We start from the raw sequence: 27,483 nt of genomic DNA on the forward strand, positions 1-27,483 counted from the left end.
TATTATTATTATTATTATTATTATTATTATATATTGTTAAGAATAGGCAAAAATTTCAGAGACATTGAATAGGGAAAAATTCAGAGACATTGTGACTGAGAGAGAGAGAGAGAGAGAGAGAGAGAGAGAGAGAGAGAGAGAGAGAGAGAGAGAGAGAGAGAGGTTTCAATAGTAACCAGTGAATTAAGGTTGGAAACTATTCCACTAACAACACTGACCAATACACATACAGACTGAGAGAGAGAGAGAGAGAGAGAGAGAGAGAGAGAGAGAGAGAGAGAGAGAGAGAGAGAGAGAGCGAAACAATGTCCTAAATATTAAAAACTGACCAGGAGATAAACTATTGAATTAACGAGATTGACAGACACACAGGCAGAATGTGTGTGTGTGAGAGAGAGAGAGAGAGAGAGAGAGAGAGAGAGAGAGAGAGAGAGAGAGGCAAGCAAGCAAGCAAAAAACGACCGTGTTCTGTGGCTTCCCAAACCACGCATGCAATAATAGGATGTCCATCGGATTCTGGCCATCCGGGAATCGCCCTCCTCTCTCTCTCTCTCTCTCTCTCTCTCTCTCTCTCTCTCTCTCTCTCTCTCACTTAGCGTGACCCCTCTTACCTGTCAATTTCAATCTACCTGTTCGGTGTTGCGAGAGGGGCCGAAAAACCATAACACTTTGAAGGTGCCGAGAGTCAAGGGGTATGTTGTACTTTGATGGTTGGGTTTTCTCTCTCTCTCTCTCTCTCTCTCTCTCTCTCTCTCTCTCTCTCTCTCTCACACACACACACACACACACACGAATATTCACACGCACACCTCTCTCTCTCCCACACACACACACAAACAAGCGAATATTCACACGAATTCCTCTCTCTGTCTCTCTCTCTCTCTCTCTCTCTCTCTCTCTCTCTTTCTCACACACACACACACACGAATGTTCACACCTCTCTCTCCCCTCCCCCTCTCTCTCATACACACATACATACACACGCACACACGAATTTTCACAAGCACACACTCTCTCTCTCTCTCTCTCTCTCTCTCTCTCTCTCTCTCTCTCTCTCTCTCTCTCTCTCTCTCTTTCCAACACAGTCACACGTCTCTCTCTCTCTCTCTCTCTCACTGATATTCACACGCACTCTCTTTCTCTCACTCTTTCACACACACACACACCCGAACATACACACTCTCTCTCTCTCTCTCTCTCTCTCTCTCTCTCTCTCTCTCTCTCTCTCTCTCTCTCTCTCTCTCTCTCTCTCTCTGTCATTACGGCCCCTAGAGTCTATATATCCCTTACCTTCTTCCACTCAGGGAAACCACTTTGAAAAGGTTCCAAAGCTCTCTCTCTCTCTCTCTCTCTCTCTCTCTCTCTCTCTCTCTCTCTCTCTCTCTCTCTCTCTCTCTCTCTCTCCCCTCGTCGTTTGCTCAGCTAATTGAAATATATTGGATCTTGAACGTTCCCTTCAGACCTTATACGGCGACAATAAAGCTTTGAGAGAGAGAGAGAGAGAGAGAGAGAGAGAGAGAGAGAGAGAGAGAGAGAGAGAGAGAGAGAGAGAGATTACAGCTACATTTATATAGTCACGAAAAGGAGAGATAATTATGTTATGTTTTGTGTTTGGCTCTGTCTCTCTCTCTCTCTCTCTCTCTCTCTCTCTCTCTCTCTCTCTATATATATATATATATATATATATATATATATATATATATATATATATATATATATATATATATATATATATATATATATATATATATATATATATTACTTCTCGATTTCTTCACCGGAAGCCTAAGATTCCAATGAACAACCATTGCAGGATTCGACCCCACACTTGGAACATCACACAAACACACAAACAATCAAACATACACACATAAATATTCACACATGTCTATATACACAAACATACTCTTCATTTCAAATAGATTTCTCCAGAGCCAGTCACGTCAAACGCACAATTACACCTTTCATTAATCAACGCCACAAGTAATCGCCGGAACATTAATATAAGTAACTGACGAGTCTTTGTCTCTGTAAATATTTTTCTTGGTTTGAGAAAAGACGAACGAAGCAAATTGTAGCACCGACTTAAATAGTTTCATACATATTAATGAATTAAAATGATTATTCTGTTGATAGATTAAGCCAATTGAAGATGAGAAACCATTAGTGGTATTGCGATTAATATTCGCGAAGAAATTAGAGTTCTCTTCTTCTAAATTGCTTTTGTTATTTCGTGTCAAAAATGGTTTTAGATTATTCTCAATTATCTATAAGAGAGATTATTTTTTTATTAATAATTCTGTTATGACTGTCATGCAGGTTTGTATTTTGTATGATTATAATTACCGCGGTTTTTTTTTGGCATAGCCTTAAGATTTGCACATTAGCATTTTTTTTTTCACTAAAACTTTTACAAATGGAGTTTTTTGTATTAATATTTATTGTTGTTTTCAAAGATATTTTTATACGAAAAGACTAAAGTTTGATTTATTTTTAACAGGTTTTATATATATATATATATATATATATATATATATACATATATATATATATATAATGTCCACTTTTATTTTAAAATTTACGGTAATATAAGAGAGAGTCGAGCCGGCAACTGAAAATCTATTGACTTTTCAATATAAGACCGAAAGCAAGGTGAGAGAGGCTAGCCCGGGCTGGACGAAATTTAGTCTAAACGCTGAGTTTTATAAAAAAAAATATACATTATATAAATTTCCAATTTTATATAAAGATTATATTAGGACTTTTTATATTGACAACATTGATATTTCCCTGAGTTTCAACCACTGTAAATAATGCTAAAAGTCTTTATATATAAATAAATTATAAATAAATTACCTTATCAATAGGTTAAAATATCAGTGATCACTAAAGGCACTTTCAGTTTCTAAACAATTCTACAAAAAAATATCAAGAAAAACGAAAGGAATCTACAAAACCACAATCATCTTCCGTCTTCCCCAGCGAGCCATTCTACGAGAAACTTTCGTCCAGAACTTCCACCGAGCATTGCACTAAATGCGACCATAATTCTGAGGATAAGTTCAAGATCCTTCAAAGCAACATTTTTGGTCTTTCCCCAAAGTCCTGGGGTCTCAATCCAACCCCACACATCCGCCCCCAGCCCCCCAACCACACCAAAAGACGTTGGGGGTCTCTTCCAGGCATAAAATGACGGAAAAATAAAAAATAAAAATTTCAGTAATACCCCCCAAAGTTCTGGGGTCTCAGTCCAATCCCACACATCCGCCACCAACCCCCCAACCCCCCCAAAAGACATTGGGGGGTTTCTTCCAGGGATAAATTGACGGAAAAATAAAAAATAAAAATTTCAGTAATAGCCCCCAAAGTTCTGGGGTCTCAATCCAACCCCATACATCCGCCCCCAACCCCCCCAAAAGACATTGGGGGGTTTCTTCCAGGCATAAAGTGACAGAAAAATAATAAATAAAATTTCAGTAATACCCCCCAAAGTTCTGGAGTCTCAATCCAACCCCACACATCCGCCCCCAACCCCCCCAAAAGACATTGGGGGTTCTCTTCCAGGCATAAAGTGACAGAAAAATAATAAATAAAAATTTCAGTAATACCCCCCAAAGTCCTGGGGTCTCATTCTCAGTACCCAAATCCCTTTCCAACCCCACCAATCCACCCCCAACCCCCAAAAAGGACATGGGGGGTTTCTTCCAGGCAAAAAATGACAGAAAAATAAAAATTTTAGTGATAACATTCTTCGTGTTTGTCTAAAATGGTCAGGAAAAAGCAGACTGTAGAGAAAAGGCCACTGTGGAAAATCACCAGGTAAAAAGATCCTGTTTCAATATTTATTCAGTTCTTGGTTTTCTACAGCGGCTGTTTTCCTAACCAAAAAAATAATTTATGAAATACAGAGCTTCATAGGAGTTACTTCATTCTTTTGGTCATTTATTATTATTATTATTATTATTATTATTATTATTATTATTATTATTATTATTATTATTATTATTATTATTATTCAGAAGACAAACCCCTGTTCGTATGGATCAAGCCTACAGAGGCTATTGACTTGAAATTCAGGCTTCCAAAGAATATGCTGTTCATCTGAAGGAAGTTACAGAAGAGATCAGGAATACAGAAAGAAAATATCAGTTATTGGAAAAGAGGAAAATATGAATGAACAAATTCAAGTAAGTAGATACAAGTAAATTATTAAAGAGTAGAAGCAGAACTGTTTAAGGGAAGTGATGTGAGTCCATCCTCCCTTGAACTTCTGAGGCCCCAGTTCCACAACAGCAGAGGAGAAGAAGAAGAAGAAATGAAAGAAGTAAAATATATGAAATGAAGATTAGGTTCAACCGTAACATATCGAACCCAAAGCCCTATATAGGGCCTCACTAATATGCCCCCCAGTGGGCGTTTTTCGTGCTGGTTTTAGGCCCATTGCGTCTCTTTTTCTCTTTTTGAAAAAATGATTGCTATGCGTGGCGTTCAGGAATAAATCTGACAAAAAATAAGAGGGGAATGAGGGCGTTTGTAGGGCAACAACGAGGGCCCTTGGTCACGCAACTGCAGCAGGAGTAGAAGAAGAAGGTGGTCGAATCTTTCAGGGAAAAGAATTTATTTATTTTTATTTATTCTTAATAAATCGTGGACTGTCATCCGTTGGTCAAAACTCTGAGTAAAAAATGGATACATCTTCATATTTGATAAAATTGATCAATTCTAACTTCCGTCTCACGTCATTTTTTTAACACGAAGTATAAAATGTCAGTTTTTTTCAAGGTCCAGATAAAATGAAACGTTCGTTCTTTGATGCAAAAAAAAAAAAAAAATGCACGCACCCACAAAAGCGAGAATGAATATGCACCTCTCATTTGTCAGAATTGATAACTTTCAACTTCGGTGACCAGAGAATGTTTTTTTTATGAAATAAAAAAAGTTCCTAAAAAAAAAAAGAAAAGGACCACTGCTTTTTCAACTGACCAAATTGGTAACTTTCAGCTAAAGCGACGAGGGAATTTTATTGCAATGGAAACTGGTAGAATACTATTTTTCTTCTTGCAATTGCAGAAATCAGTAGGGTTTCTTATGAATGAAGGGATTCAGAGTTACTAATGGTCTCCAACAGTTTGCAGTTGAATGGATAAAATGGTTTTAATTTTTTGGGAATATTGATGATTATGCAATTGAAATATTTTTATGAAAAAATACCATTTTCTAAAATATAAGTGAGTTTAATACTGAATATTAATATTGGGCCTTATGACTAATATTAACTATATAAAATATAATTTTCCTTGGAATATTTTTACCTGGATATTTTTACTGACGTTTGAGTAGAAATATTCCTTATTTAATAATTTCATTAATTTCATATTACATACACACCCGCCACTCGTTGGAAAGAAGGTTATATAAGAATAAGGAAAAACATAACCAGATAAAAAAAAAACTCTATAGCTATGTAGTAAAAGACAGAAAAATAATTTAAAAAAAGGATATTAACAATAACAATAATTTAGGAACTAAGACATAAAGGATTATTACACCAGGACATTAAACTTCCTCATTTATGAAGAAAAAAAACTTCCTCATGTATGAAGAAAAAACTTCCTCATTTATGAAGAAAAAACTTCCTCATTTATGAAGAAAAAACTTCCTCGTTTATGAAGAAAAAACTTCCTCATTTATGAAGAAAAAATCTGCTCATTTATGAAGAAAAAACTTCCTCATTCATGAAGGAAAAAACCTAATTTATGAAGAAAAAACCTAATTTATGAAGATTTAGAAAAAAACTTCCTAATTCATGAAGAAAAAAAGGAAAAAACTTCCTAATTTATGAAGAAAAAACTTCCTTATTTATGAAGAAAAATCTGCTCAAAAAATATTCTGAAGGAAAAAACCTAATTTATGAAGAAAAAAATACTCATTTATGAAGAAAAACTTCCTCATTTATGAAGAAAAAACTTCCTCATTTATGAAGAAAAAAGCCCTCATTTATAAAGAAAAAAAACTCGAACTTAAAAAAAAAAACTCCTCAAACACCGTTTAATTAAAGCGTTTCGGCAATGAGCAATTGAACCAGTCACCTGGACTAATTAACCTATTCATACAAAAATCGGTAGAGAGCCTATTAGAAAATGCCTCCAAATAAGATTAATTAATTAAACCAATACTATCTAACAGTTACGAAATGGAATGGAATATAGAGATTAGGCCAAACGCCAAGCACTGGGACCTGTGAGGTCATTCAAAGCTGGAGAGGAAATTGAGAGTAGGTAGGTTTGAGAGGTGCCACAGGCAGAAAAACCAACGTAAGCAGTGAGGTTAGACTTACCTCACAAAGGAATGTGTTAGACTGAAGCCTGAGTCAGACTTAGGCCAGCCTGCATCCAAGTTTTTACCTCCTCGAGGTCATCATAGGTCTAATGTTTACTTATTCACATGATATCAGTAACTCTTAGCTTTTAAACTCTTTAAATTAATACAAACATAGATTTATACCAAGAACAGATAATAAAACTAGTTAAGTGTAACTTTCATCCATGGCCATGGTGTCTAAATAATTGGTTAATGTTTTTTTTTTCAGTTATTGTTACAAATATCATTATTATATGTGACACAACCAATTATCAGTAGGCCTAATGTATGGTCGGTCTAGTTTTAGCCTAATTTTGATTTAATTTAAGCGCCACTGAGCATTAACATTGAGCAGCAGGTCTAATATATTGCTGGTCAAGTTTTAACATAATTTTAACTTATTCTACGCCTCAAAGAACTATAATATTGACTACGATGCCAGACATAGCTATCTCGGCCACCGAGCGAAGAGCCAGCGTATCCCCAAAACGTTCGAGCCGGCTTAACGCTCACCTAGCAAACTACTCTAAAGTCCGCACGTACCTCGGGAGGGGGCCTTCCCCCGCGGCTCTCGCACTCCAGGGTGACCGTCATGCCCGCCGTAGTCCGGAGAACCGGAGGCCTGACCTTGGGAGGCTCCGGAGGAACGTAAACTGTAAGGCGAGCTAGGTTTGACCTGATGGCCGGAACTCCCGACCCTGCGGAGACCTGGCACTGGTAGAGGGCGTCGTCTTCTATGAGAACTGGTTGGATCCTGAGGCTGTAGTCACCTGTGGGTGGATGGAGAAGGTGGGTGGTGGTGGTGAGGCACAGTCAAGCTGGGTATGATGATTTAACTGTCATTGTTTAAGATTAGAGTATCTAAATTTCCCATCCCCACTATCAAGGACAGTCAGAGTTCTTAAGAGTATCAAAACTTCAAGGATTACAAAACTAGGGAAGATCAATGGATTGAAGGACAAGAAAACAAGGAAGGTTCAATGAATTTAAGGACCACAAAGCCAAGAAAATTGAATGATTTTAAGGACCACAAAACCAAGAAAGATTTAAGGACCACTAAGCCAAGAAAATTTAATGATTTTAAGGGCCACAAAACCAGGAAAGATTTAAGGAACATAAAACTAAGAAAATTTAATGAATTCAAGGACCACAAAACTAGGAAAGATCATTTAATTTCAGGACCACAAAACCAGAAAAGGTCAATTAATCTAAGGACCACAAGAACAGAATAGATCAATGAATTTAAGGACCACAAAACCAGGAAAGATGATTGTATTTAAGGACCACAAAAGCTGTCAAGACTAATGAAGGAATCATTGAATTTCAGGACCACAAAACCCGAAAAAGTTAATGAACTCAAGGACCAAAAAAACAAAGAAATTGTTTCTTTAAAAAAAAAACAATTCAGTAGACTCCATCTTCATTGAGTTTTTTTTTATATTCCATCAGAGTCATATTAATGAAGAGATGACTACTTTTGGAAAATATAAAACAAGGAACAAATGAAAAAAACACACGTAAAAGAAAAATAATCTTCTAAATTGCCTGAATTGTATAATATATATATATATATATATATATATATATATATATATATATATATATATATATATATATATATATATATATATATATATATATATATATATATATAACATATCAAACATTTATTTGTTAACCTCCAAAGCAAATAAAAAAACACATAAAAAAACACAAAACCAATCACTAAAAAACACAGCAAAACCTAAATTTTTTTTCTCTCATCCAAATTCAAAAACCAAGAACTCACTTTCCACAATGCCTCAACGATCAACATTCAAATTAATTTGTACTTTTCAAAAGGCCGTGAGTAAAAGCATCATCCACGCACTGACGAACTTTTGAAAACTTTATATATATATATATATATATCTACTTGAGAAGGAAGGCTTTCAAAAAACTTTTTTTTGGGGGGGTGGAAGGTGAGTCAAAGTGGTAGAAGCCTAGATTCATTAATTAATAGTGGAGGCCTTTCTAAATGAGAGTAGGCTGCTCATTAAACTTTCTACTATGGTTTTCCAGTCGTCCGAGGATGTAAGGAAAGGATTAAGTAGGATTGAAATAGGATTAATGAGGCTACTGAAATCCAGCATGTCTGTGACAATTGGTAGGTTAGATTTATTCAAAATTACCTGGGATGGTAAATTTGATGGGTGATCAAAAATAGGATTTTTGGGAATAATTTTACAGGTTTTAAGTTCACAGAAAATATATAAGTTCAAAATTGGTTAGAAAGCAGATGTGTGTATGCATATATATATATATATATATATATATATATATATATATATATATATATATATATATATATATATATATATATATATATGATATGTCTGTGTACACAGAAACAGTAAGATAACAATACACAAAGTGTATATGATAGAGAAAAACACACAAAAACACTAACTGATAATCTAAATAAAATTTTAAAAAACTATTAGACAGATAATTAAAATATCTATCCATAAAACCATCTTTCCAAAGCATTAGATCACTCACAGTGACGTCACTGTGATACAGAATAATATCGAAAGACAAGATCAAGAAAAACTCTCTCTCTCTCTCTCTCTCTCTCTCTCTCTCTCTCTCTCTCTCTCTCTCTCTCTCTCTCTCTCTCTCTCTCTCTCTCTCATTCTTTTCGTCTCACTGTCCAGGTGTTTTTGAAGGATTTAATTACCAGCTCGACGAGATAATTATCGCCTGTCTGTTTCCTGATCCAATTAACGTGGTCTTAATGACCTCCGAATTCTATAGGTAAATAAGAGTCTCAGGTGTAACAACAGAGATGAAGAATGAGATTAGAGTGCTCTATTGTACTGGACTGTGAAGGTGTGTGTATGGATTTATGTATATATTTTAATCCATATTTAATATTTTTTTTCTAAGGGAAAGATGGTATATATGGATTTATGTATATATTTCAATACATAATTAACATATATATTTTTCTGAGGGGTAGGCATTGCCACATTCATACTTACCATGGTGGATAATTAGTGAACTCCTTTACACCAAATTTACACAGAATTAGCATCTTCCTACGCATAAACAGAGTGCTCATGAGCAGGTCTTCTACCCAACCCACACACCTTGCGTCTGTCACCTGTATCTGACACTTTATAATAAGTATTTTTATATATTAAGGACCTTCTTTCCCAATACTTCTTTTAGTCCATCTATGTATCCTTTTAATATCTTATCATCCTCCATTCTCTCCACGGGTCTGGACCATCTTATGATACTCTGATACATCCCTTCACCCGAGCTGAGCATCTATCCATCCCTTTGACATCCCATCATCTCCCATTCTCTCCACATGACCAGACCACCTCAATAATCACTGATAAACCTTTCACCCACGTGTATCGCTATATTTCCCACCCTTACTATATTATCCAAACAGTTTAATTTCAAGATCTTACTAACAAATTACTATAAAAAGTACATAGAACTTTTATAAATTATATGAGCAGAATGAAATCTCATATTTTCTCACGTCATTAGCACACTGAGTTTACAGTTTCAATAAGTTTGTGAAAAATGATCTTGGATTATTAGGAAATGGAAAAATACTTTCATCTAGTATAACTGATTAATTACTGATCAATCATTGCATTTCCAAATTAATAGATTCCGGATTTTTTTTCTTTTTTAATATTTCAGTCGTACATAAGATTCACAATTATGGGCTTTCAATCGACAGGGAATAAAGAATAATCTGCAATAATAACTGGTTTATCATTTTTCAGTGTCTAATATTCTTGTGTTTTTCAAGGCAAGTGTCTGTAAATGATTTATATAATTAATGTTTCACTGAATTCTGTACAAAATCTTACTGTAAAGAGAATGAAAACAGTATATTGTAGCAAAGGCTAAAAGTTTTCAGGCGTTTTTATAAGATTATTTGTCGAATTCTTGCCACAAACCAAAAATCAAAATCTAAAAATAAAACCTCAAAGAAAACGGCACGCCAACCTCCTACCTTGTCTTCATTTGTTTCTCTGTATCTATCTTTCTTTCTTTGTTAATCTCACAGTAATCTCTGTCCCAGCTTACCTTCGTCATCTGAGCCTATCATGGTGTAGCGCGAGAATCCAAATAGGCCTCGCTCAGTCCCCAGACCGAAGCCATCTTTAGTCCACTGGAGGTGTCCCACTTTATTGATCACTCTGTCAAGAAGAGGAAGATGAATGTAAACAAATGGAAAGACTTCAAAAAACGTTGGTGTTCTTTTGTTTTCTTTTTGTAAATTAGTATTTGTTAATGTATTTTTTATGTTGCAATTTAAGAAAGGACATTGTTGCTTTTATTTTTTTATTTTTGTGAAGTGTTTTTTTTTTAGAGCTTTCGTTGTATCGTTTGGAAGTTGAGTTTTAAAAAAAATGTTGGAACGACTAGGATTTTTAGCAGTGTATGTCCTACTGACTATGTTTCTGAATAATTTCCTGTTATTATTATTATTATTATTATTATTATTATTATTATTATTATTATTATTATTATTATTATTATTATTATTCTACAAGGACTTATTCCATGCATTACGAAATTAAGCATAATGAGAGGCCCCTACGAGACATCAAATAATTTCAATACAACTTAGTTTTCCCAACTCGCAGACACGACTGCAAACGAGAGACAGACATAAGAGAGAGAGAGAGAGAGAGAGAGAGAGAGAGAGAGAGAGAGAGAGAGAGAGAGAGAGAGAGAGAGAGAGAGACAGGCAAAAAGGAATATCGCTAACGCCCCCATCACGTAAGAGAAATGACAGCCCACATTTTTGAATCGTCGAATTTATGCGATTTGCGTTAGGTCCGCTTACGACATCGAACGAAAAAAAAAAAAACCTCTCTTTGGTCTGTGCAGTTTCCAAAACACAAGAAGCAAAACTTCCTTCCGGCAGCAGTCCGTCCGTGCGACGGACATCAAGAGAGAGAGAGAGAGAGAGAGAGAGAGAGAGAGAGAGAGAGAGCTGTCATTTGCAAAGTTGTCCCCCCAAAAAGTTGCGCAAGAGAAAGTTTGTGTCCCTCGACTATAAAAGACAGATCAGAAGAATGGGAATAATAAAAAGAAATGAAAAAAAAAACTTTAAACGTTTGTCTTATAAACGTATCAGCAACGTTTTGTCTTCGCAAAGCTCAAGAAAAACTTCGAGGAGAAGTTTTTCCTCATTTTGTTCCGTTGCGTGTGCGTGTGTGTGTGTTTTTTTTTGTGTGTGTTGAGAAACGACAAGAGAATTAGGCGTTTGCTTAAAGACAATTTATTCTGCGGTAAAAACAGAGAATGTTTTTTTTATTTCAAAGTTAAATGTACACAGGGCTGAAATTTCTTCTGTTAAAATAATTGGGTTCGTCGTTCAAAGGGTCTGTAGTATTCCAGAAGTATTTTGTATCGGATCAAAAAGCTCTGTAGTTTTTTAAATTATTTTATGTCTGATTAAAAATGCTCTGTAGTTTTTAAAATTATTTTATGTCTGATTAAAAATGCTCTGTAGTTTTTAAAATTATCTTATATATGATTAAAAAGTCTCTGTAATTTTTAAAGTATTTTAATAACACAGCCCACCCCCAATATAACTCACCTACTAGGAAAAACAACACTGCCCCAAAGCACCTCCAAAAAAATCACCTACAAAGCAAAACAACAGTGACCCTCTCCTCAAAAATACCTTACCTGCAAACACAAAACAACAGTGACCACCTCTAAAAACTCACTTACAAAGCAAAACAACACTGACCCACCCTCCAAATAACTCACCTTAAGGGTAAAACAACAGTGACCCACCCAAAAAAATTTCACCTCTGAGGCAAAACAGCAGTTCCCCCCCCAAAAGAACTTCACCTGCAAGGCAAAACAACACTGCCCATTCCCCAAAACAAACTCAACTGCAAAGCAAAACAACAATGAACCCCAAAAAACTCAACTGTAAGGCAAAAACAACAATGAACCAGCAAAAAAACAACACTGTAAGAGAACTCACCTGCAAAGCAAAACAACAGTTACCCTCCCTCCATTTTCACCAGCACAGCAAAACAACACTGACCCACCCCCCCAAAAGAACTCACCTGCAAGGCAAAACAACAGTGGACCCAACAACAGCAGTCTGGGGCGTGGGCTGAGTGGCGAAGACCTGCCCGCCTTCTATATCAGTCAGCTCGACGACCGAACCGCCCATTCCAGGCCCTACGTACTCGTCCTGGATGTCCAGTTCTGCTGGACCGCCGAACCGCGGTCCGTTGACGATCTCCTCCTGGGTCATGCCTATGGTCCACACGGGCGTGCTCTTAGAGGTCCCCAGGGGCAGGGAGTGACAGAATATCCAAGCCCATACCCAGGAGATCCACCATGGGAACATGGCCTGGAAACAGATGATGGAAGGTGGTTACTTTTCTGGGTTCCAGAGAGGCTCGTGGCCAGACAATTTCAAAGTGGTTACTATTGTATTTTTATTACATTAAAACCAGCAATTAATTAATTTATTTATTTATCAATAGATTAAATAATAAATGAGGAAGTTAATCAATTATATTATCCTGGAAACTGATGATGGAAAGTGGTTATTCTTCCGGGTTCCAGGGAGGCTCGTAGCCAGACAATATTAAAGTAATTATTGTTGTATTTTTTATCTACATCATAACCAGCTCATTCACTCATTCACTCATTGATAGCTTAAATTAATTAATAGCTTTTAAAATTCAAATGATCAATTAAACAATCACTAATTACTAATACTACTATTATTATGATAATTCACATGCTAATTATTACGATAAAACATATTGGAGTTTTGATCATCATTATAACATTTTAAAAGTTTAGTTATCAAGGCAGAATCTTGCCAGCTAATCAATGAGTCCATAACTTGCCAGCTAATTCTCGACTCTAAATCTTGCCAGCTAATTCTCGACTCTAAATCTTGCCAGCTAATTCTCGAGTCTAAATCTTGCTAGCCAATTCTCGCGTCTAAATCTTGCTAGCTAATTCTCGAATCTAAATCTTGCTAGCTAATTCTCGCGTCTAAATCTTCCCGTTTAATCCTCGAGTCTAAATCTTGCCAGCTAATCCGGGAGGAAAAGTATTACTAATTAATCATCAAGATTGAATCTTGCCATCAAATCATCAAGACACAATCTCGTACTATCAAGAATCTCGACACGAGTTTAAACATCATTATAAAACATTACAAGCTTCGTTTTCAAGGGAGAACTTGCCAGCTAATTCCCATGGAACTGTATTGCTAATCTTTAAAAATAAACCATACTGCAATCTTGACAGTGCATTCACAATCTTGCAAGCGTTTTCCTTTGCCTAAACATCGCTAACTGTCAAGTCAAGCAAATTCTTGGAAGCTACTTTACCCATCACGAGAATATATCCCAAGCTTTACACGTCAAGAGTCATCATCTGTAGCCACGAGGACCGGATAATGAGAGAGAGAGAGAGAGAGAGAGAGAGAGAGAGAGAGAGAGAGAGAGAGAGAGAGCAATTAAGGTAATGGTGAGGCAGACGGCGTTACATAGACTCGTACACTCAGGTGCGTTTAGAGACGAGAGAAGAAGCTTTAGACAATTGACTCTTCTTCTGCTAAAGGTATACACATACACACACATACACTTTAGACAATTGACTCTTCTTCTGCTAAAGGTATACACATACACATACACACACACAAACACGGCAGGACGTGTGAATACCGGCGGATGTTTTGGTTAGGGCGTTGTACCGGCTCACCCCGTGATTCGGGGAACTGGAAGATTGGCGTTCGTTTCTCAGAGAAGAAATAAATAGTAGAAAATAACAGGAAATAATAAAATGAGAAGAAGAAGAAGAAGAAGAAGAAGAAGAAGAAGAAGAAGAAGAAGAAGAAGAAGAAGAAGAAGAAGAAGAAGAAGAAACCCAGGAATTCAAGAGAGTTCATTTGAAGATGAAATTAACAAAATTACAAAAAAAATAATTGTTTTTCTCTTGTAATTTTTTATGCGTGAAAATCCATTATTTTTCCGTCATTTGCAAAAGGAAAAATTATCATGAATAAAATGTGTTTTGGTTAATGTTCAAGATTAAAGGAGAAATATATAATGCGCAAATTTCAGTTTTCTGTAAAAGAAAACTATTGTGCCGGCTTTGTCTGTCCGTCCGCACTTTTTCTCTCCGCCCCCAGATCTTAAAAGCTACTGAGGCTAGAGGGCTGCAAATTGATATGTTGATCATCCACCTTCCAATCATCAAACATACCAAATTCCAGCCCTCTAGCCTCAGTAGTTTTTATTTTATTTAAGCTTAAAGTTAGCCATGATCGTGCCTCTGGCAACGGTATAGGATAGGCCACCACCACCAAAAGATAGATCTATTTTCGGCGGCCTTGATTATACCCTGTAGCGGCTGTACAGAAAACTCGATTGCGCCGAAAAAACTTGGGCGCATTTTTGCATTTATTTCGATAGCATTTATAAAAACAAAATGATAAAAATTTTATATTTGGAGTCACGGAATGAAGAATAAAGCAATAACAGATTTTAAAAATTATTTTAAAAACGCGAAATTAAAATTAGGGATTTCTGTTGATCGGATACCGAAAATGACTGTATTTCAATGCTGCATTTGTCACTGTAACCAACAATAATCTATTTATAGACTACATAGCCTGTATCTAGAATGATTTAGTAGGTGATACGTACTGACGTAATGGATAAATTCTTTGCATATATATATATATATATATATATATATATATATATATATATATATATATATATATATATATATGTGTGTGTGTGTGTGTGTGTGTGTGTGTGTGTGTGTGAATGAAATAGAAAACACAAACAATCCACAATAAACAAACATCCACCCAACAACAAACAATAAATTTATTTACATCAATAATCTCACTTGTCAATAACGAACACAGATTTCATTCTTTTTTTTTTCACATTCTGAATGATGAAAAGCGTAATCTAATGCCGTTATTCATTGTAATGTACTGATACAAGTTTCATTCATCGTCGAGAACTTCTAAATAAGAATTAACATGAGTTGATTACTGGTGAATGAAGGCTCCATTCACTGTTTGGTTCGTGATGTATAATTATTTTTTTATTGTGCTACTTTTTAATTAAAGGATTGCGTTGGCCAGAATCATAGTTATTCAGTGTATTTAGAGGTTAGGGATGAGTAATGTTATTCATCGAGACAGGTATACATGAATGAATGAAGATCTGTCATTATTAATTATAAAAAATATACTTATTAATTAAAGGATTTCGTTGGCCAGAATCATAATTATTCAGTGTGTTTAGTGGTTAGGGATGAATAATATTATTCATCGCGACAGATAATCTATAACACTAAATGTATACATGAATGAATGAAGGCCTGTTTCTAGTGAAAAAAATTTGCTGTCATTATTCATTATAGAAAAATGATAGCTATATTTTTCAATACATAAAGTGTAGAGAAATGCATACTAACATAGATGAATAAATCAATAACTGAATAAGTTATTCATGAAGAAAGCCAATCGATTATTTTTGGGACGAGAGGAAGATACGAGGAATATTTTGATCTTGGATGCTATTAGATAATCACTTCGGCCAGGCCACCACCGGGCCGTGGTTAAAGTTTCGTGGGCCGCGGCTCGTACAGCATTATACAGAGACCACCGAAATATAGATCTGTTTTCGATGGCCTTGATTAGACGCAGTAGCGGCTGTACAGAAAACTCGATTTTTCACTCGTTAAGAATCATTATCCTTCCAACAATTCATATTTTTGTTTTTATTCTAAAAATATAATTCATTCTATTACTACATGATTATTAATTTTAATTTTTCCATCTACGAAATCATCAGTTACCTTCTATGTCCTGTTCTTGGTATTTATTCATTTTTAAGAGTTATTATTCTTACAATAATTTATATTTTTATTTTTATTCTAAAATTATTAATCGTCGTATTTTTCAATCTACGAATTCATCATCCATCCATCTTCTTCCACTGCAGAATCATCCCTTTTCCGTCATTCTTTATCTCTTCCTCCTTCCATTCCGTGCCTTTTCCACCGTCCACTCCTTCGTCCACCTTACCAGCACCCCTTCGCATCAATTACCTAAGTGACGCAGTCCCCCAAATCAATCAAAAAATAGCCGCGACCGTCCCAGGCTGCTCAGTTCTACATAAGCTCACCCTTCCCAGCGACCGTTCGAACTCTGTTCAGATCCCATTCCATCACTTTTCAATTTATCTAAAACTCCCCCTTCCGCAATGCAGCCCATCCACACAAAACAAGCATTCCCCTACACCCCTCCCACTGTCCTAGACACCACCTCTCTCTCTCTCTCTCTCCACACAGCAGCACTAGCAGGTAATGTTTTGCCAAAGATTATGAGTCGGGAATAAACGTCTTGCATTAAAGCATTGAAATGGTCGGAGTGAACGAGCCCTCACAACACGGCGAGAGTTATGGGCGAGTTCCCTTCGGGAAATTAGATGTAATTTTCCTTTCTGGGTTTTTTTTTTTTTTGATTGGTGGTTTTTTTTATTGTCTTTTATTCTCGTTCTTTGTCTTTGTTTTATTTTTTTTTGTATTGAGTCGTTATCTTTATTCGTTATTTATTGTTCCGAAGGAATTTTTTGAGGCTTTATAGTTTTCATATATTATTATTATTATTATTATTATTATTATTATTATTATTATTATTATTATTATTATTATTATTATTATTATTAGGTTTTTGAACAAGGACAAAAACACAAATAAAATATAATATATATATATATATATATATATATATATATATATATATATATATATATATATATATATATATATATATATTTATATATATATATGTGCATGTGTGCAAGTATGTATACGTATATATGCATACACGTAAACAGACACGTATACATAATAACCGCAAGAGTATACATCATGAAAAACACAAACGTATACAGCATGCATACAACGCATGCAAGCGAACACGCCCGCAGCAGCTTTGCGTACACCTACATACACATACATGTGCGTATGTATACTTGTGCTATACAGGTATACATTAAGCATATTTCCCGTCGCCTTCTGCTGCAGGAGAAGTCCCGAAACTGAATTACGTCCAAAAGATGAGAGGGGGGAAATGCAATTTGATGGCAAGGTAGAAAGTAGTTCACGAGCGGATATGAGATTGAAAATGGCGACGGGGAGAGAGAGAGAGAGAGAGAGAGAGAGAGAGAGAGAGAGAGAGAGAGAGAGAGAGAGAGAGAATAATGTCTTCTCGCACAAGTGACGTACAACCTAAGGCTTGTTGTTGTTAAGAGCAAGGGAGCTGAAATGGAGTTGTTTTTTCAGTTGTGTATTTTTTATTTAGGCTGTTGTGACAGACCTAGACACACACACACACACACACACACACACACACACACACACACATATATATATATATATATATATATATATATATATATATATATATATATAATGGTAGATATAAATAGTAAGGTGAAAATACATATATCTAAGAAGATATATTTATATAGCTTTTTTTATTTTTCCATATAGATATAAAATAGAAAAATTCTGATCTTTTTTGAATTTAACAGAAAACGGAAAGAAAACGGAAAGGAGAAAAAAAAAAGAGATCTCAAGGGGAAACTCAAGTAATTATTTAAAGTAATGTGAATCAGGAATTACAAATAAGCCTTCTATGGAAAGAGAAATGGTGGCATGGTTGTATAACAACGTCTAAAAAATCAAAAATCTAATAAAAAAAGTCAAATATCATGAAAAGTAAAATGAGAGCTATTTTAGAGACATAATTTCTTTCTCGACTGTTATGTAATCCTGAGATATTACATCATAAAAAACAAAATATAGTTTAGAAAGAGTCTTTATAATATTCTATGTCATTTTCAGTATAGATTCTCTATGTTTGATTTAGAAAATATATATACTTTGTGTTTGCTACTACGGAATAATTTCCTAGAATGTGTCGTTTTTTATATTAAAACTTATATACTTTCTTCAAATTCCAGTCTCTCTCTCTCTCTCTCTCTCTCTCTCTCTCTCTCTCTCTCTCTCTCTCTCTCTCTCTCTCCCAGAATATATTGTTTTTGTATTGTAATTTGTTATAACATTTCTTAAAACTCGAACCTCTCTCTCTCTCTCTCTCTCTCTCTCTCTCTCTCTCTCCCAGAATGTGGCGTTTTTATATTAAAACTTGTTATATTTTTTTATAAAATACCAATTTCTTTAATTTCTACATTTGATTTCCTCACAGTTAAACCAAATACCATCCCAGAATGTGTTGTTATTAAATCATAACCTGTCATAACTTTCACTACAACCCTACATTCTAAAAGGTTAGGCACGTTCGAAGTTGGAACTGAGGAACTGAGGAATTTCCATATTATTAATTCGGCATTGTTTGCCGAATCCTTACAATGCCGCCAGCCATTTCCCCCATCTTTCAACTCGTAAGATCAGATGAGATTTCAAGAGGAGATAACTTGGATGTCTGGTAAATATTAATAAAGAAATTAAAGTTCTGGCTTTTATATATTTGTTATCTGGGCTATTTTGGGCTTATTTTCACTCTTATGTAATTTCTGTTGAAGGGAATGGCATTATCTGAAGACACCATCTTTTTGGTTAGACTTTGAATCAGTCTATACTTAATAAAAGGGTAGTCTCTGCAAATAATGCCACTTTTTTTAATATATATATGTGCGTGTGTGTGTATACACTTACGCGTGCGATCAAATCATACACCTCCGGCTTACGTTTTTACCAGTTACCAAGGTAAGCCTCTTCAGCCAAGACTCTTGTGCAAACACATCCAAAACAAGGCACTTATCCCAAGGCTAAAATCTCCTCAACAGCATCTCCTTTAATAACTTCAAAAGTAATATTCTCCCGCAATCTCCTTTTGAGACGCTGTATTCGAGGTAAACATCCGCGTGTTTGATCTAAACTTCTGCGTCCAAAAGTTTAATAAGGTTTCTTGATGTCTCCACGTGGTTCAGGTCTGGTTAGGCTGCGTTTGACATCTACATGTGCCGGGCTCTAGGTTAGGTTAGGCAAGCCATCAACACGCGCTGTACATTCGTTAGGCTATGTATGACATCAAACTACTAGGGTCTACGTTAGGTTAGGTATGTGTCTACAGATGTTTGTTTCTAGGTTAAGGTAATTTAGGTTTGACATCTACATGCGCCGGGCTCTAGGTTAGGTTAGGCAAGCCATTAACACGTGCTGTTCATTTGTTAGGCTATGTATGACATCAAACTACTAGGGTCTACGTTAGGTTAGGTATGTGTCTACAGATGTTTGTTTCTAGGTTAAGGTAATTTAGGTTTGACATCTACATGTGCTAGGCTCCAGGCTAGGTCAAGTACGAATCTACATTTGTTTATCTCTTGGTTAGTCTAAGTTTGACATGTACAAGCGTTAGAATCTAGGTTAGGTTAGGCAAGAATCTACAAGTGCTTGTCTCTAGGTTAGGTTAGGTTTTTCATCTACATGGACTGGTCCTAGGCTAGGTCAAGTATGAATCTACATTTGTTTATCTCTTGGTTAGTCTAAGTTTGACAAGTAAAATCGTTTGTCTCTAGGTTAGGCAAGGTTTGATATCGACATGGGCTAGGCTTCAGGTTAGGCTAGGTTTGGCATCTACACGCTTTCCTCAGATATCATGATATCAATATATGCCTGCCTAGGTTAGGTTAGGTTAGGCATATGGTAGTAGGTTTCTTGCTGTGTTATATCTGGCATGATGTGATGTAAGATAAGGTTAGGTTAGGTATGCCAACAGTCTGGGCTAGAATTTTAGACAAACAATTAAGCTTTAAAATAAAGTATTTAACTAAATCAAAAAAGGTTATTTCAGACTCTTCACTCTCCAAAGAAAGTAAAGTTAAAAAGTAATAGAAAGGCTCTTAAGTAGTTTTATTCCTACAAGTCAATAAAATGATACTTATATAACCGGTAAAAAGTGTTAAATTCAATTAATATAAATGAAAGTCTGACACCCTGACACTTTTATACGTTATATTCCAGAAAATAAAATTCGATATCATTCTACTTATGTAAGTTACAAAAAAATTACAGATAATTAAATAGCAAGACACAAAAAGTGAGAAATATTTCCACGACTCCATAACACGCACCTTACATAAGTGAAAAGTGGTGATGTATATGCGTCCCCTTTATGTAAATGACCAAAAAAAAAAATAATAAAAACATTTACCAAAATCTTTGCCAACGTTGTCAGATATGAATCGCCAATCCTTCCCCCCTAAATCGTGTCTATATAATAACCCACACTGCTTCTGATAATCAAAACCATCGCTTTGTCATCAGAAATGACATTTTTGGGGGTAATTTTATCCGGCAAATGGTATATCAGCTCGATTTTGTATTGATAAGGAAGCATTCAAGATGGCGCCTCTTAAGAGATTTATCGCGCCCTGATATCTGTCATACACATGAGTTATGCTTATTGAGGGAGTGCAGACGATGTCTGTCGTACGACCTCGATGTAAACAATGATTGTGGGTCAGGTGATGATTCTTCTTCTTACTCTTTTTATTAGGACATGTCGGCACGAAATAATCATAACAATAAATTGATGGCATATGAAAGAGGAAGGATGAGATTCTCTCTCTCTCCCTCTCTCTCTCTCTCTCTCTCTCTCTCTCTCTCAGAATAAATCCCTGATTGATAAGGGAAGAACAAAAATTTTAATGTGACTATAAATCTTTGAAAATCTCTCTCTCTCTTTCTCTCATTCTGTCTCCCTCATTCAGTCTCTCTCTTTCTCTCTCTCTCTCTTTGATAACTGACAATTTAACAGAGACAAAAAGAGAGAGAGAGAGAGAGAGAGAGAGAGAGAGAGAGAGAGATTTACTGACTCCAAATCCGCCTAAAATCGATTCCCATGACTGTTCCTTTACATAATACGATTGGCTCTCTGTGTCCACAAAGAGAGAGAGAGAGAAGAGAGAGAGAGAGAGAGAGAGAGAGAGAGAGAGAGAGAGAGAGAGAGAGAGAAATCCTTGCACCAGAAGAATTTAATATTTATCTTCATGACAAAGGCATTTTCAGATAGAGAAATGGCTCAAAGTTCCCATTCCTTAGGAATCATAAAGATTGGAATAAGATGGATATACATTGCTCGATAGATAGATAGATAGATAGATAGATAGATAGATAGATAGAATAAACAGAGGAATATACCTTTTATTTCATATTTTATTGTCTTTTCGTGATGGCCAGCCCCCTAAAAGAAATTCCTTAGCAATAAACCTTAACAGCAATTTCTTACCGTGTCAAAATAATATATATATATATATAGCAATAATATATATATATATATATATATATATATATATATATATATATATATATATATATATATATATATATATATATATATACATACACATACATATATATCTTTAGTTTGACAGGTATCAGACGTGTCATAAATCTTACCAGGCGGAATTTTCGTATTATTTTCCATAATGATGACATTTTGAATCAGTCACAACTTCACGTTCCACGAATAAATTATGCAGCTGAAATTCCTGGGTACTGGAGGCGCCATTTTGAATTCCCTGTCACTGTACTCTTTGAAATCTCCTCAGTTATTTCTGTAATGGCGCCATTTGTCCTCACAATAAAGGTTTTTGAATTACATTGAATAAGTCGTTTTGAATTACTGCTTAGTAAATTTACAGGCGCCATTTTGAGTAAATTTACAGCAACCATTTTGAGTAAATTTAAAGGTGTCATTTTGAGTCAATTTAAAGGTGTCATTTTGAGTAAATTTAAAGTTGCAATTTTGAGTAAATTTAAAGGTGTCATTTTGAATTTTATTTTCCAACCCGATGTAGATTTCAGATCTCAAAGATTTCCCTTTGATTCATGTCCATAAAGGCGCCATTTTGAATTTTATTACTCAAAGACATCTGTTCGATTCACGTCAACAAAGGCGCCATTTTGAATCATACCTTTGCAAATTTTAAATAAGCATTACTATAAGCAGCAACTTGAGTTATTCGATGAGGAAGCCATTTACAATTACCCATTTACAAAGCTCCTTATCTAAACGATCAAGACGCCATTTTGAATCCCTCCATTATCACAACGGTTCTTAAACCTTAAACCTGCTATTTTCATAAATTAATTTTCTACGAAGATGACATTTTGTTTCGCTACACAATAAATCTCGTCTCATGTCTTATGGAAAAGGTTTTATAAAATATTACAACAGAGAAGCCATTTTGAATTCTCTGGAGAAGGGAACCATTTTGAAATATTTCTGTCCAGGAGACATTTTGAATTATTAAATTATTCTCACACAGTACTTTGGGTTTTAAATCGAAGAAAATATACTTTCCATCATTTCTTTAAGTAATGCATTCTCAATTGTTCATTCAAAATGCAGAACTTTACCAAATGATTGGTCAGTAAAACATTACACAATATGTATATATATATACGTATAGCTGAACCACGAAAATATGGAACGTGATGAATATATACATAAAGACAAAATCCACGAAGGGAAGAGAAACACTGGAGTGCTGCAAGGCCTTTCGACTGTCGTCCTTTACTTAGCAGACTAAAGAAATATAAATGTAAGTTTACAAAGAAAGCTCATATAAATAACAGATGGGGATTACAAAGGAATAGGGTTTTCTGTACAGCCGCTACAGGGTATAATCCAAAGTAGATCTATTTTTCGGTGGTCTCGGTATAGTGCTGTATGAACCGCGGCCCATGAATCTTTTACCACGCCCTGGTAGTGGCCTATCCTATATCGTTGCCAGAAGCAGGATTACGGCTAACTCTAACCTTGAATAAAATAAACACTGCTGAGGCTAGAGGGCCGCAATTTGGTATGTTTGATGATTGGAAGGTGGATGATCAACATACCAATTTGCAGCCCTCTAGCCTCAGTAGTTTTTAAGATCTGAGGGCGGACAGAAAAAGCGTGGACGGACAGACAAAGCCGGCACAAGTTTTCTTTTACAGAAAACTAAAACTTCACTAATTATTTAAGTGCTTTTAAAATTTAAAAAAATAATAATGAAGAACAAAACAAAAAAAAAAATGTTCAAAAAGAGCAAGCTATTGTTTGTTCCAATATTGGCTGAGAGAGTAATTAAAAATACCAGGAGTTTCACCTTAATGAAAGTGATATTAGTTTTCCACCTTCAATAGTTAGAAGCCGAGAGACGAATTCGGTCTTTCCATGTGGTGCGCAATCTTTAATTAATTTGCGCATTCCTTGAATAATGTGCGCATTCTATAAATAATGTGCGCATTCCTTGAATAATGTGCGCATTCTTTAAATAATGTGCGCATTCCTTGAACCATGTGTGTATTCCTTGAATAAAATGCGGATTCTTTAAATAATGTGCGCATTGCTTGAATGATGTGCGCATTCTATAAATAACATGGAAAATAATATAATTAGACTTTGTGAAAGTTCGTCATTTAACTTTTTGGTATATCACATTATATGTATAAACATACACTTATAGGGAACTACAGAAGTTCAAAATATCAAACTATATATATATATATATATATATATATATATATATATATATATATATATATATATATATATATATATATATATATATAGAGAGAGAGAGAGAGAGAGAGAGAGAGAGAGAGAGAGAGAGAGAGAGAGAGAGAGAGAGAGAGAGAGAGAAAAGTTTAAAATAGCAAACTATATGCAAACAAAAAGTTTTATAGGGAACTACAATTCCAAAATGAGCCCACTACAACCCAACAAGGTCGACCACAACCAACAACTAAATCACAATCAGACCCACAACAGTCACAGTTCACGACCTGACCTCTCACGAAAACAACCCAGCCAATTGTGACTTCTCCCCACGTCTATAAATCAGTGTTTGAAGCTGCCCAGTCCAATAAGTCATTATGATCCAAAAAAAAAAAAACAAAAAAATCCCCCAGTCATAAAACTGTTTTATGCCCCATTAAAAGGTACCTTTTTCCTCGGATGAGCTTCGCTGGACGGTTAACAAAATTATTATTTCGTTCACAAACAAATAAAACTGGATTTTTGTTTGGCTTTTATTTTTTAGTTTTTTTTTTTTCAAGGACGAATATAATTTTTCCGAGATGATTTTCAAGAGATGGGTCGTCAGGACGGATTTTTGGGGTGGAGTCTCTCTCTCTCTCTCTCTCTCTCTCTCTCTCTCTCTCTCTCTCTCACTTTGACTTGAATATATGTACAAATTAAGATGCTCCTTCATTTATATTTAGGAAAAAAATATATATATATATATATATATATATATATATATATATATATATATATATATATATATATATTTACATATATATAATATAAATATATATATATATAAATATAATTATATATATCCCTCAGGCCTCAACTAAACTAATAATATGAGTCCAAACGGCTTTTTAAAAGCCCTAATTAATTAAATTTCCGAACCGCAGTTTCATTTAGCTCTAAAGCGACAGGTATTTGGTGGAATTGTGATGTCAGTGTTGTTCTGTGTCTATCTGTTTGTTTATCTGTCTGTGCAGAAGCACAAACACATGCACATACATACACAATGTATGTTTGTGTGTGGGTCATATTATGTGCGTGCATATGTATTCGGCATTTATGTATAGAGAGAAATTGATATATATATATATATATATATATATATATATATATATATATATATATATAGAGAGAGAGAGAGAGAGAGAGAGAGAGAGAGAGAGAGAGAGAGAGAGAGAGAGAGAGAGAGAGACCTATTGTAGTCATACTATATATATATATATATATATATATATATATATATATATATATATATATATATATATATATATATCAATGTGACCTGTAGTAAAAAATATGTACCCCTTTTTTCATTCAAGAATGGGAGGAACTAATTCGGAACTCTCTCTCTCTCTCTCTCTCTCTCTCTCTCTCTCTCTCTCTCTCTCTCTCTCTCTCTCTCTCTCTCCCTTCCTTGCAACCTGAATAGCCTGTCCCACTGGCCTGCATTGAGAAAGAAAATCGACATTACAAAGTGATTCCTGATATCGGGAATTCAAGTAGAAAGACATTCCCATTCCTATCAGATGGGAATTCCCCGCGTGGTCTCTGCTGGAGAAAGAGAGAGAGAGAGATTGAATATCCAGGTATATAAAAGAATAAATGGAAAATGGTAGCTACAGATGAATATCTGTAGATTTAAACACAGACCATTCTTTAAAAATAAACTATTACAGCCTGGAATCAGGTATAGGGGCCAAGCACCCCCCCCCCCAACAAAGAGAGATGAAAAATTCCAATTTGTTTAACCAGAGAGAGAGGGAGAGAGAGAGAGAAGAAATAATAGAGTTGACAGTAAAAGAATGAGAGAGAGAGAGAGAGAGAGAGAGAGAGAGAGAGAGAGAGAGAGAGAGAGAGAGAGAGAGAGAGAGAGAGAGGAAATAATCAGTTGACAGTAAAAGTAATGCTGATAGAGAGAGAGAGAGAGAGAGAGAGAGAGAGAGAGAGAGAGAGAGAGAGAGAGAGAGAGAGAGAGAGAGAGAGAAGGGAATAATAAGTTGACAGTAAAAGTACTGAGAGAGAGAGAGAGAGAGAGAGAGAGAGAGAGAGAGAGAGAGAGAGAGAGAGAGAGAGAAAGGAATGAATCAGTTGACAGTAAAAGTCTTGAGAGAGAGAGAGAGAGAGAGAGAGAGAGAGAGAGAGAGAGAGAGAGAGAGAGAGAGAGAGAGGGGGAATAATAAGTTGACAGTAAAAGTTCTTCAAGAGAGAGAGAGAGAGAGAGAGAGAGAGAGAGAGAGAGAGAGAGAGAGAGAGAGAGAGAGAGAGAGAGAAAAGGAATGAATTACTTTTATAAAAGTAATATAGAGAGATAGAGAGAGAGAAAGGAAATAACAAGTTGTCAGTAAAAGTACTGAGAGAGAGAGAGAGAGAGAGAGAGAGAGAGAGAGAGAGAGAGAGAGAGAGAGAGAGAGAAGATACAAAGTTGGGCCCAAATATTGACACAGCAATTACCGCGTCGTCTTGCTGTGAGCTTCTACCATTTAATTAACTCTTGGGGAAAACGATGCTTGATGACAAGCCTTCTTCTTCTTCTTCTTCTTCTTCTTCTTCTTCTTCTTCTTCTTCTTCTTCTTCTTCTTCTCCTTGTCTTCCAAAGGGAGAAGAAGAAGAAGAAGAAGAAGAAGAAGAAGATGAAGAAGAAGCTATGACAACAACTTCTTCTTCTTCTTCAAGATATGAAAAGCGTCATTTGTAATGTTTTTGTTCCTGAATTTGTGTCAAGATTAAGCTGCCATTTTTTCTTATTGTTATTAAAAGATTTTATTTAATTACTTTTATAAAATTGGATGTATATATATATATATATATATATATATATATATATATATATATATTCATTCATATCTATTCTACTAAGTCAGCAAATTTTTAAGAGACGAGGTTGCAAGCCCTACCATACTCTCCCTGACTGCGACCCACAGCAATCATCTAACCCTAAGGCACCAAATTTCAGCTTTCTCTCTCATTACTTTTCTGTCTCTCATTTCTCTCTCTCTCTCTCTCTCTCTCTCTCTCTCTCTCTCTCTCTCTCTCATTACTTTTACTGTCAACTTATCATTTCCTCTCTCTCTCTCTCTCTCTCTCTCTCTCTCTCTCTCTCTCTCTCTCTCTTATCTCTTTATATATATATATATATATATATATATATATATATATATATATATATATATATATATATATATGTATATGTGTATATTAATCAGCCAATCACAAACAGCCACACCCACCATACTGAGCCGCCGATCCACCAATGAGAGACCAGGTAGGGACTAGGGAGGGACCTGGTCCCTAAAAGACCAGGGGTCCTCGTCGTTGAAATGTTGTTGACCTGATCGATAACGCCAGGTCAAACCAGGTCCTACGGCGGACGGAATTCTTTAGGTATAAACAGCCGATTGGGATATGGCCCCGTTGCTGACATTGAGGGGTTTGGGTTTTTTTTTATTCATGTGTATACTGTATATACA

The 27,483-nt window shown here is 35.3% G+C and overlaps 1 protein-coding gene across 4 annotated transcripts in view; it reads right to left on the reverse strand.

Moving 5' to 3' along the window:
• Positions 1–27,483, reverse strand: part of LOC136855935 (irregular chiasm C-roughest protein-like) — a 139,130-nt gene that overhangs the window by 43,793 nt on the left and 67,854 nt on the right. For all 4 annotated transcript variants that reach the window (XM_067133435.1, XM_067133437.1, XM_067133436.1 and 1 more), the window contains 3 exons: positions 12,468–12,760; positions 10,459–10,571; positions 6,904–7,130 (listed from right to left, as the gene is read on the reverse strand). In XM_067133435.1, coding sequence (XP_066989536.1) covers positions 6,904–7,130; positions 10,459–10,571; positions 12,468–12,757 — 630 coding nt within the window. In that variant the 5' untranslated portion in view covers positions 12,758–12,760. The remainder of the gene's footprint in view (positions 1–6,903; positions 7,131–10,458; positions 10,572–12,467; positions 12,761–27,483) is intronic.

The sequence above is a fragment of the Macrobrachium rosenbergii genome, chromosome 33, assembly GCF_040412425.1.
Source record: "Macrobrachium rosenbergii isolate ZJJX-2024 chromosome 33, ASM4041242v1, whole genome shotgun sequence".
Taxonomy (NCBI): domain Eukaryota; kingdom Metazoa; phylum Arthropoda; class Malacostraca; order Decapoda; family Palaemonidae; genus Macrobrachium; species Macrobrachium rosenbergii.